Source organism: Grampus griseus, assembly GCF_964374135.1.
Source record: "Grampus griseus genome assembly, chromosome: 2".
NCBI classification, from domain to species: domain Eukaryota; kingdom Metazoa; phylum Chordata; class Mammalia; order Artiodactyla; family Delphinidae; genus Grampus; species Grampus griseus.
The window spans coordinates 42,789,052-42,801,475 of record NC_139018.1 but is presented as its reverse complement, the minus strand read 5'-3'; the positions used below and the strand labels follow the sequence as shown (position 1 = coordinate 42,801,475).

Below are 12,424 nucleotides of genomic sequence, written 5' to 3'. Positions count from 1 at the left end.
GGGCCAGAACAGCTCCGTAGCAACAGCAAGGCCCAGCTAATAGTACCAGGCTAGTTCCTGAATGGCAGGGACTACTTTTCTCTTTCTCCTTTAGAAAGTCTTGCATGTTCAGTATCTCTGCTTGCCCTGTAGTTGCTTTGAGCCAGAGTGCTCCAAAATTTCCCTGCATACTCAGTGTGTGCCCTGTTATGCCTCAATTCCCTCATCTGAATTGGGGAAGACAGAGTACCTACTTTACAGGGATTCTGTGAGAAGCAGTGCTAATATCTACATTAACATGCAAAGTTAATATAATTAGTGCCTAATATAGCTAGTAAGTGCTCAATAAACATTAACTTTGCTTTAGTGAGGGGGAGTTTGGTTTCTGTCCTCTCACGTCATTTTAAAAGAGTATGGTTTTAACGAATAGCGTATAAAACTTGAAAATTTCTTTTCTCTTTTCTCAAACCAGCCCTTGTGCCCTTCACATTTCTGCCAACACTAAAAACAAACATTTTCGTCCATCTCCCAGTTGTTTTGTATGTATGTACTGAATTTGGGAAGAAAGACCGCACTTACCAACCTCGAGTCCCTGCTTTGCAGTTGCAGACCATTGTAGCCTTTTTTCCTCAGATTCTATTTAGTTCACATCCATCTACTTTTATTTACCATCAGTGTGTCTTTTCTGCTTTCCAGAATTTCCCCCTTCTGTCATCCTTCTGTCTCATTTTTTTAATGTTTTACTGTATGACTCTTCTTCACAGTCATTTTATTACATGCTCATGTTCTTCCTAACTGGTTACCTAACTGGAATTCACATGGTTATGGGTTTTCATTGACCTTCCATACTGCTAGATATTGGGTTAATGCAGGAGAAGATCATTTTTAAACCATAGTATAGGTGGTCATGGTACTGTGTCAGCTGAACTTGCGCATATTGGAAGTGTCCTTCTTTTGCGTGACTTCACAGTAATTCGGTAACAAAGTGAGGGTATGGTTGCCATCATCATGGTGCAGTTCAAAGCAAGGACTGCCTGTAGTTTTTTTGCCTTGTTCAGATTTTAGATTCTGGTTGAGCTCTATAAATACCTATATATTCATATAATATGAAAGTTGTTATTTAGTTCTAGGAAGTTTAATTCCTTATTTGCCCCTGATTAGTAACTTGGACTGACTATGTTAAAATTTAGAAGTGATGTCAATATTTTGGGAAAGGGGAAAATGAGTTGTTCTCAACTTGAGCTAAACAGAATAAATGTAGGTAAAGGAAATATCTATAAAAAATTTCAGTCTTAGAGGTGATACAATTCAGAATAAAATTTTATTAGAAATACTGGAGGCTAGAGAGAGTTCTGAGAGGAAAAGAGTTGAAAAGGCCTTCATAAAATAATCTGGAACTGAGCATATTACAAACTTGAATTTACCTGACTTGTTTTGCATTATTCGATCAATAGAATGAATTCCAGTGCAGAATCACTTATTTCATTAAGCTCAGATGTGTGGGAGTTGTGGAAAAGAAGGCAGTTCAAACAATCTTGAATCTAGTTAGAGTTTGCCTACCCTGCTATCCCTGTAAGCCTGTTTTCCCTGAGCAATTCTCTTGCCTTGCCCTGTTGGGGGCAGGTACATAAAACACCTAGTAGAGTACTTGGCACACGTTACCAGCAAACTAGCATCCGTGCCCTTCGCATTTCTGCCAACGCTAGAACCAAATTCTTTAGCCTACCTCACTGTTGTTTTTATTTGGTGAGTACCTTTCAAATAAGGTATTCTTGTGAATTTTTAATATATTCTTTATTTTAAGGTATGATGAATGGGTGAAGGCTGACAGGATAATCTGGCCGTTGGACAAAGGTGGACCAAAGAAAAAACAGAAGAAAAAAGCTAAAGTATGTACATAGGTGCCATATCCTTTATGATAGGTACAGGAATTATTCATATTGTATTTTCTGTAAACGTTGTTTTCTCATTGTATAATCATCTTGAGTCTTTCAAAGTAATTGTGATTTTCTCTTCTACAACACAGAAGCTTAAAAAGTAAAAAATGTAAACACATTACCACGCTGTTTCAGGAAAGGTGAAAACCAGCGACCCCTAGGGCACAGACTTCAAACACAAAGGCCTATGAGGTTCTCTAGAAAAGGGGTGTAAAGTAGGACTGAGAGTGACAAAGGAGAGGTCAAGTTCCTCATCTAGAGAGAATGGAACTAACTACTCTGCTGTGGGATGCAGACCCAGGGTTGCCAGATTTTAGGATTTTTCAAGACAACTGTATTTTTTAAAATGTGAAATCTAATTTTTAAATGCTGGAAGCTGATACTAAATTTTAAGACATACGTTGGCCAGTTGTACCCTCATGCACGCCCACAATTTTCAGCCTTTGCTGTAGAGATGATGACGTATCTTTCTTTTCCTCAGGGAATAGTAAGAAACAAGGGGGAGAGCTGAGTAGTGTATAGCTCTCTAATGTACTGACTCTGACCTTCACAATATAATTGCAGTGTTACAAGTTGAAGTTGTAGAACATCGTATTCACATAAGTACAAAAATATTTTAGAAAACGATTTAATTTTAATTTTTCCACAACTACAGATGAGGAGTTGACATAACAAACCTTTTTGAGTTATAGTTTTCCTTGGAGAAGTACACTGTTCATTTTTCATAGGCTGGTGCTTCTCATACATTTTGTTGTTGTTACCCAGAACAAAGAAGACAGTGAAAAGGATGAAAAGAGGGATGAGGAGAGGCAGAAGTCAAAACGGGGACGACCTCCTTTAAAATCTACTCTTTCATCAAACATGCCATATGGTTTGTCTAAGACTCCAAACAGCGACGGAAAATCAGGTACCAGAAGTGCTCACATCAATATGCCAGACAGCTCACCTCTGTCAAATGGAATGGAAGGTGCTGAATTCTGAGAATCACTGGTTTTTTAAAAATCAATAATAAAAATAATAAAACTTCAGTTTTGCGAGAGATTCATAGAAAGTCATCTAGGTTTTTTTTTTTTTTAAGGAATCAATTTTATTTATTTATTTTTGGTTGTGTTGGATCTTTGTTGCTGTGCGCGGGCTTTCTCTCGTTGCGGCAAGTGGAGGCTACTCTTCGTTGCGGTGCGCGGGTTCTCATTGCCGTGGCTTCTCTTGTTGTGGAGCACGGGCTCTAGGCATCTGGGCTTCAGTAGTTGTGGCTCGCGGGCTCTAGAGCGCAGGCTCAATAGTTGTGGTGCACGGGCTTAGTTGCTTCCCTGCATGTGGGATCTTCCCGGACCAGGAATCGAACCTGTGTCCCCTGCCTCGGCAGGCGGATTCTTAACCACTGCACCACCAGAAAAGTCCCTAGGCTTTTACTATATGATTTAAACTACAAAATTTGATTTGAAGAAAATGTTTATTTTGCTGTATCATGTTTATTTAAAATTTAGTGTTCTACTTAATTAGGAATAACTTTTCTTATTAATACCGTATAGGAATATTCTTTTTAAAAATTGTTTATTTATTTTTGGCTGCATTGGGACTTCGTTGCTGTGCGCAGGCTTTCTCTAGTTGTGGCGAGCGGGGTCTACTCTTGGTTGCGGTCTACTCTTCGTTACAGTGCGCGGGCTTCTCATTGCGGTGGCGGTGGCTTCTCTTGTTGTGGAGCACGGGCTCTAGGTGCGCGGGCTTCAGTAGTTGTGGCACGTGGGCTTAGTTGCTCCGTGGCATGTGGGATCTTCCCAGACCAGGGCTCGAACCCGTGTCCCCTGCATTGGTAGGCGGATTCTTAACCACTGCACCACCAGGGAATCCCCCCTAGGAATATTCTGTTTTAACAGAGGGTGCGTTGACAAGCCATGCGTCCTCCCGTGTGCTGCACTGTCCTACAAAGCATGTGCCAGTGTCTCCTGTAATCTATTGCTGTTCACCTAGGATCTTTCAATAAAGTTGTGACTGTGTTGTTCAAAAACAGGACAAACTAATGTGGTAGAGGCATGTTTTGTGATGAATATAGGTGAACATATTTTATTCTGATTTTACCGTTTTTCCCACTTTTCTACCTTTGTATATTGTTCCATGTAATTTAAGAAATGTTAAATTTAGAAAAACGTTCATATAAAAATTTCCCTCCCTTGAAGAAAAAAGCTTTTCTGAACCACAGGATTGCCGAGTCCACCATGTGGAGAAAACGGCATCTTTCCTCCTCTTTACTGCCATCTGCTGGAAGGTTGTCAAAATACACAAATGCAAGACGTCCACAAAGTGGAAGATGCCCTCTTAGAGATGCATGCCCATGTGCAATGTATAGTCTACAGAACTGTACATGGTCTTGCTAAACTACTTCATAAAAGTAAAAAACTACTTTTAAAAAAAATTTATTTTGTTTATATTTATTTTTGGCTGCGTTGGGTCTTCGTTGCTGCGTGCAGGCTTTCTCTAGTTGCGGTGAGCGGGGGCTACTCTTCGTTGCGGTGTGTGGGCTTCTCATTGCGGTGGCTTGTTGCGGAGCACTGGCTCTAGCTGCGCGGGCTTCAGTACTTGTGGCACATGGGGTCAGTAGTTGTGGCTCATGGGCTCTAGAGCACAGGCTCAGTAGTTGTGGCGCACGGGCTTAGTAGCTCCGGGGCATGTGGGATCTCCCTGGACCAGGGCTCGAACACGTGACCCCTGTATTGGCAGGTGGATTCTTAACCACTGCGCCACCAGGGAAGTCCCTACTTTTTTTACCATGAGAAAAAATTCTAAATTCTGTATATGATAAAACCACAAAATAAAACTACACACCTTTTCACTTAAAAAGTACATTTAAGCTTGCTTTTTTGTATTTCTTTAGAATATGAGCACCATGTGGGTAGAATTTTTGTATTTTACAACTTCTATACCATCTTAGAACCCTAGTTATTATTTTAAAAATTTTCTGAGTTAAAGAGAATGATTTAAGGTAGCTGGCCTGTACTTTCCTGTCTCTTAATCAAGGGAATATTTAAAGTTTTGAGAATTCAAGCTTCTCATTCTCTGTACATCTTTTCAGAATTAAGTAGAATATCATATTCCTTTCTAAGGACACAAAATGGGCATCTCTTTTATTAATCAGTACCTTCTAGATCTCAGATCAAACCACTTAACATATTAACTTCATATCTCAGTACTAGTCCTTTGCTTTTTCTAGGGGTTACTGTAGCCTAAATACGATACTAGTAAAAATTGCAAAATAGCTCTTTTATAGAATTGAGACAGTAATATTTTCTATGCAGTGTATTTTCACATGGAATTTGAGGTCTCCCCTCCCCCATTTTGGCACAAATGTATGGTTTATTTTTTTAAAATTTATTTATTTATCTTTGGCTGCGTTGGGTCTTCGTTGCTGCGCGTGGGCTGTCTCTAGTTGTGGTAAGCGGGGGCTACTCTTCATTTTGCTGCGTGGGCTTCTCATTGTGGTGGCTTCTCTTGTTGCGGAGCGCAGGCTCTAGGTGCGCGGGCTTCAGTAGTTGCGGCGTGCGGGCTCAGTAGTTGTGGCGTGTGGGCTCTAGAGCACAGGCTCAGTAGTTGTGGTGCACAGGCTTAGTTGCTCTGCGGCATGTGGGATCTTTCCGGACCAGGGCTTGAACCCGTGTCCTCTGCATTGGCAGGCGGATTCTTAACCATTGTGTCACCAGGGAAGTCCTGATTTATTTTACATAAGAAATTTCTACAAGGAGGTATTCAGAGGTACTTGATAAAGAGTTTTGTCTTTGGCAGAATTTTTATTATAAAATTGCATTGGTAATTAAGATAGAAACCTTTGTAATACAGTATTTCCTCTTGCAGACTCCTGTTCATCTGATAGTGAAACAGAAGACCTTTTAGAAAAGAATTTGATGAATGAAGAACTTTCTCCTGATATTAAAGAAGAATTAGAAAAAAATGAAAGTTTAAGTGATGATAAACTAGATGAAGAAAATCCAAAGATTGCTGCACATATATTAAAAGAAAATGATAGGACTCAAATGCAGCCTTTAGAAACCTTGAAGTTAGAAGTTGGAGAGAATGAACAAATAGTACAGATTTTTGGAAGTAAAGTGGAACAAGTAGAAGAAGTTAAGAAAGAGGCAGAAAAATCTCCTAAAGGAAAGGGAAGACGAAGCAAGACAAAAGATCTTTCTTTAGAAATTATAAAGATTTCATCATTTAGCCAGGATGAAGCAGGAACTGAACCTCATATAGAAGCTCAGAGTATAGAATTTTCTTCATTAGACAATAAAAACTTTTCTTCTGCTACAGAAGATGAAATTGACCAGTGTGCAAAAGAAAAAAAGTTGAAACGGAAAATACTGGGACAGTCATCACCAGAGAAAAAAGTAAGAATGGAGAATGGAATGGAAATGACAAATAGTATTTCTCAAGAAAGGACCAGTGATTGTGTTGCATCTGACGGAATGAAAAACTTAAATTTTGAACAACACTTTGAAATAGAAAATGAAGGAATGCCATCATTAATAGCAGAGCCAAACCAATGCATTCAAGAATTGACTAAAGAAAAATTTGATAGTCCAGCTGAAGAAACTGTAAATACTCCGCTAAAAGAAGAAGAGGATGCAATGCCTCTGATTGGGCCGGAAACCTTGGTTTGCCATGAAGTAGATTTGGACGATTTGGATGAAAAGGATAAGACCAGTACTGAGGATGTAGTAGTTGAAAGCTCTGAATCTAACTCTCTTGTTTCTATTCCACCTGCCCTACCTCCTGCAGTACAGCATAACTTTTCAGTGGCTTCACCACTTACTCTCAGCCAAGATGAGTCTCGAAGTATAAAAAGTGAGAGTGACGTAACCATTGAGGTCGATAGTATTGCTGAAGAATCTCAAGAAGGTCTCTGTGAGAGGGAATCAGCAAATGGATTTGAAGCCAGCGTTGCCTCTGGTACCTGTAGTATAATTGTTCAAGAAAGAGAGAGCAGAGAGAAGGGTAAGGACTTCCTAGGGAGAAAATCAACCATTATATTAAAACCAAAAACTAGTGAGCCAAGAGTTTTAGGAACTAATGATCTGTTAAGTACCGTCCCTCCCTCCTTCCTTCCTTCCTTCTTTCCTTTCTCCCTCCCTCCCCTCCTTTTTTTTTCTTTTTAACATACACGTGGAAATTCGTGTAGAGTAAATAGGTGAATGAATGTTCTTGCTCTTGATTTTTTTTTTTTTCTAAATCTCTCTTTTCACTTATTTCAGGTCAGAAAAGGCCAAGTGATGGAACTAGTGGATTATTGGCCAAAAAGCAGAAGCGAACCCCAAAGCGAACAAGTGCTGTAGCCAAAAATGAAAAGAATGGAGCAGGTTGGTACTTTTCAATGCTGGCTTTAGTATGGTGTTAGTACTTTCAGCAGTTTGTTGGCTTGATCATTTGTGTCAGCTTAAAACTCAATTTGGTTTATTATGTTCTGAAAAGTAGCAATTTTTCCATTAGTTTTTAATCTGAAGGTGCTTGTCAATTTTATTTAGAGCTGGGATAGCTGTGGTTATTTTTTATGCTTATTTCATTTGTATTTCTTATGTAAAGCAGTTTAATATTAGAGGAATACATTTGGGAATCTTGAACAAAAGAAAAATAACATTTGCTCTGGTAATAAAAGCAGATTAAGTTTACATTTCTGAATGGAATGTTCTCCTTTCATCTAGAAAAACTGACTTTTAAATAGTAACACAGTAAGTTTGAAATACGGGGAAATAAATTTCTTACTAAAACAAACAGGAAAATTAGTAAACCAGTAAGAATAGATTACATGAAAAACAGATTTCTGTACAATAAGGAGTAAAATTAAGTTGTAGAATATAGTAAATAGAAATAAACATGGTTGATTTTAACAAATTAAAATTTTACCTCCAAAGCATGCCTTCATACAAGTCTGAAAGGGAAATTCTAGATTACAGTAGATACATATTTCAAGGAAGGGGCATATAATTTATTTAAGATAAAAGGCATTTCAAAGAAAAACCTTTGAGCCATATTTCAGATCCTCAATAACCAGGTATGGCTAGTGGCTGGACAAGACAGGTCTAGAGTATAGAGAAAGAGTGATGGGAGATGAGACTAGAAAGACAGCAGGAATTACAAAGGGAAAATGAGAACTTTACAGTGGCTGAGCTGGGCAGACATCACCTTAGTCAAATGAAGTGAACACCACCAGTAATGGGACAAAGTGAAATGTACCACCTGACAGGACGCAATAAGAAGAACATAGCTGCACATCTGTAATATTCCTGTCAAAGATGTATAACCTGACTGTAATCATGAGGACCCATCAACAAATTCAAACTGAAGGATGTCCTATAAAATGACTGGCCTATGATTTTAAAAATTGTCAAGGTTATGAAAGTCAAAGAAAGAGGAACCGTTCCAGATTAAAGGAGACTTATGAGGTGTGATAATTAAATGCAGTATATAATTCTCACCTGGATCCTATTGCTGTAAAGAACATTATCGGGTCAAGTAGAGATACTTGTGTGGGATCTGAGGATTAGATGATAGTAATATATCTGTGTTAATTTCCTGATTTTGATGGTTGTATTATGGTTCTTTAGGAGTGTGGTGGTTTTTAAAACATATTCACAAATGTGTTGATACGTTTCCCTTCAAGAGGCAAAGCCTAATCCCTTCCTCTTGAGTGTGGGCTGAATTTAGTGACTCACTTCTAACTAATAAGGTGGACGTGATGGAGTGTGTCTTCAGAGAATAGGTCATAAAAGGCACTGCAAATTCCTTCCTGCTCTCCCTTGGATCACTTGCTCTGGGGGAAGTTAGCTGCCATGGTGTGAGGTCACTCAAGCAGTGTATGGAGAGGCCCACGTGGTGAGGAACTGAGCATATCCTGCCAACAGCCAGCAAGGAACTGAGGCCTCCCAAAACTCCCTAACAGCCATGTTGTGAGTGAGCCGTCTTGGAGCATATCCTCCAGCTCCAGTCAAGTCTTCAGAGACCAGAATCTTGGCTAAAAGCTTGACTGCAACCTCACAAGATTCCCCGAGCTGGACCACACAGCCAAGCTGTTCCCAGATTCCAGCCCTCTGAAACCGTGTGAGATACTAAACATTTGTAGTTTTAAACTGCTAAGTTTTGGGCTAATTTGAAGATAACTAATACAGGGAGAATGTTCTTATTTGTAAGAAGAGAACACTAAAGTATTCAAATATGGCAGGGCAACTTATCCTCAAATGGCAGAAAAACATTCTTTGGTAATTGTTCTTCTCTTTTTTGTAAGTTTGAAGATTGTTTCAAAATAAAAAGTTAAAAATTAAAAAGGAAAAAAAAAGGAGATGATCAGTTTTTCTTTTTGGAAAGAATCTTTGGCTTAACTAAGGCAGTGAAAGAAGGAATGAATTAAGAGAATTGGGACATAAAATCACTAGTACTCAATTATTATTAGTTAGATATGAGGAACTGGTTAACTGACATATAGCATATAGGAGTAGCAGCAGGCTGTTGGAAGAGTAATTTAGGGAATGTTGCTTTTAGAGATACCGCGTATTAGGAAAATAAGGCTCTGGAGCTTCGAAGAAAGTCTGTTTTTAGAAGATAGTTGTTGAAGGATTACAAGATGATAAAGCTGCTATGGGAGAGTTGTAAAATGAGAAGAAAAAGAACCAGAAGTGGAATTATGTGGCATATCCCTTTAAATGGGCCAGGAATAGCAGAGTAGAAGCAGATTAGAGATAAATGAAAATCAGTAAACACTAGCTGGTTTGAATAAGAAAGACGTTTCAAATGCAATAGAATATTCAAGTAGGATTAAAATATATTCATTGAATTTGGTGAATAGTAAGTGTTTGGGGCCCTAACAACAGCATGGGAAGGAGACATGATTAGAAAGTATGGAAATAAGAAAGACAAAGAATTTCTCTTTCATGAAATTTGACCCTAGAGAGAAGGAAAGAGGTGCCAGCTAAAGGGGGAGGCTTTCCTCTCCTTCCCTCCCTCTCTCTCTAAGGGTAGGAAAGCTTTAGGCATGGAAAAAGATGCTTAAAGAAACATCTGGAAAAAGAAGAAAGATAAAATGACATTGGGATATTTCAGAGGAGCTGGGAATAAATGGTTTCAAGAGTATAGCTGAAGAGATTAGTTTGCCCAGAATTAATAGTCTCCTCTTTTTGAGGCCCAAAAAGGGAGATAAGGACAGATACAGTAGGGGAGGGGCTGGGAAAGTGAGTGTGTAACCCTCAACTTTGCCTTTTCAGTAGAAGGGAAGTTTGGCTGTTGAGAGTGAATAGGATGGAAGTAGGGTGTAGACTTTGGAAAAAAGCAGAAAAAGTTGAGAGAAAATTCTAATTTGTTATTAAGTGAAAACCAAAAGCATCTTTAAATACACATTTGGTGAGGAGGGATGTAGACTTGCAAACAAATATCTGACACATTTTATATATTCTACATATGTTAAAAGTTGGATGTGTATTTTATGCTTGTTCATGTGTATAGTTTGGGTTGGTCCCCTTTTGGGTTGTTTTTATGTTTTGTTTTGAACATAAGTGGGGCAATACTGTGCTTATTGTTTTTTAACTTTATCATTTCACAATGTATTTTGGATATTTTGCCATTTTTCTTAGGAACTCTAGCTTATTCTTTTTAACAACTTTAGCACAGTATTCAATAATACTGATATATAATTCTTAGCCATTTCCCTTTTGGTGGGTATTTAGGTTATTTCCATCTTTTTATTGTTATAAAAGTTAGCACATTTGTGCATTTATTTCTTTAGGATACCGAAAAGTGTAATTACTGGGTCCGTTGCATTTTAATATTTGAGATTTTTATCATTTATAACCTGAGTCAACTTTTTCTTACTATAGGACAAAGCAGTGATAGTGAAGATCTTCCTGTCCTAGACAATTCAAGTAAATGTACCCCAGTAAAGCATCTTAGTGTATCTAAGCCACAGAAGCTTGCACGATCTCCTGCAAGAATATCCCCTCACATCAAAGATGGAGAAAAAGATAAACAGAAAGAAAAACATCCGAATTCATCTCCTCGGACATATAAGTGGAGTTTTCAACTCAGTAAGAAACTTACAGAAAACTTGAATGTATATTACAAAGTGGTATATATTTTGAAATGTCAAAATAAGGAATAATGATTAGCAAATTCATTTATTTACATATCCTAAATGTTGTCTTATTAATAATCACTACTTATTATCTTAAATACAAATCTGTGTCTTTTTATAATACTAACTTGATAAATATTGATTGGAGAAAGCTCTCCAGTTATGGAATGAGACATGTATGATTTATATAAATTGATGAAACTTAAACACCCTTTCTTGTACTGACAATTGGAAATAACTAATAAATGAGGAAAACATCAATACAAAGACACTATTTGGATAAATAACTACAATTATAGATCAGAGTTGCTGAATGTTGATGTTTCCTTGTGCTTTTCTGATTATTTCAGTAATACATCATTAAGTAATACATGTTTAGTGGAATATTTGGGATATATATAGAAATCTTATTCATGAATTTAATTAAGGCCTTCCATTTTTATAGAGCCTTATTTAGTGTACTGTTAGGTTTTAATAAACTAAAGCGTTTGTTGATTTATGAATTGGACTTTTGATAGAACTGCCATCATTTTTTCTCATAGAATTATTTTTAAATCCAGATTAACTTTTTTTCCCTTTTAGATGAATTAGATAACATGAACAGTACGGAGAGAATCTCTTTTCTCCAAGAAAAACTACAGGAAATCAGAAAGTATTACATGTCTTTGAAGTCTGAAGTTGCAACCATAGATAGGAGGAGAAAAAGATTAAAAAAGAAAGACAGAGAAGGTAATTTGATTATAATTTTTCTTCCCCCTGTTTTTCAAATATATGTTCTATCGTTTTAGAAGATTTAGGTTTGCCACTTTTTAATATAGTATATACTTATTGTTATCTTTAGATTCCTAGTGTTTTCTTCTTTGTTGCTATTGTTGAAGTGAGTCAACAGCTGAATCCGAATGAGACTCTTGAAAGAGACTATGAACTGTTTTACAAAATGTGTGATTTTACTAAATGTGGTGGGTTCTTAAGAAGAGCTTACTCCCTCTGAATTTCTCTCACTGCTCAACAAACATTTATTGGCTGCCTATTAACAGGCACTATATTTTTCATTATGGGGTTCATCAAAATGAAGAGGGATATGGCTTATCCTCTAGGAGGTTATCTTGTTGGGATCATAAGTCATTTCCTAAGCAACTACTATATAAGATAGTTCAGCTTTACAACATTAATGCACACATACCATATGCCAGGCCCTCTTTCAGGTGGGGGAAGTACAGAGATGAATAAGATACAGACCTCCATCTCAAAGTCTTAATGTCTAGTGGAACTGTATGTTGAGGGCCCTGAGGGTGATATTAACAAGAACAGGAGTTGGTGGAAGGAGAGATGACTTCGGAATAATCACGAGGAGAGAAAAGCATCTGAACTAAACCTTAAAAATGTATAGCACTGACTTCTAGTT

At 37.6% G+C, this 12,424-nt stretch overlaps 1 protein-coding gene across 1 annotated transcript in view; it reads left to right on the top strand.

Annotated features, from left to right (window-relative positions):
- The window catches only part of ARID4A (AT-rich interaction domain 4A), a 59,030-nt gene that overhangs the window by 41,351 nt on the left and 5,255 nt on the right, over positions 1–12,424 (top strand). Inside the window, exons 18-23 of the mRNA XM_082648856.1 lie at positions 1,784–1,868; positions 2,682–2,823; positions 5,763–6,899; positions 7,157–7,261; positions 10,766–10,972; positions 11,602–11,748. Coding sequence (XP_082504982.1) covers positions 1,784–1,868; positions 2,682–2,823; positions 5,763–6,899; positions 7,157–7,261; positions 10,766–10,972; positions 11,602–11,748 — 1,823 coding nt within the window. The remainder of the gene's footprint in view (positions 1–1,783; positions 1,869–2,681; positions 2,824–5,762; positions 6,900–7,156; positions 7,262–10,765; positions 10,973–11,601; positions 11,749–12,424) is intronic.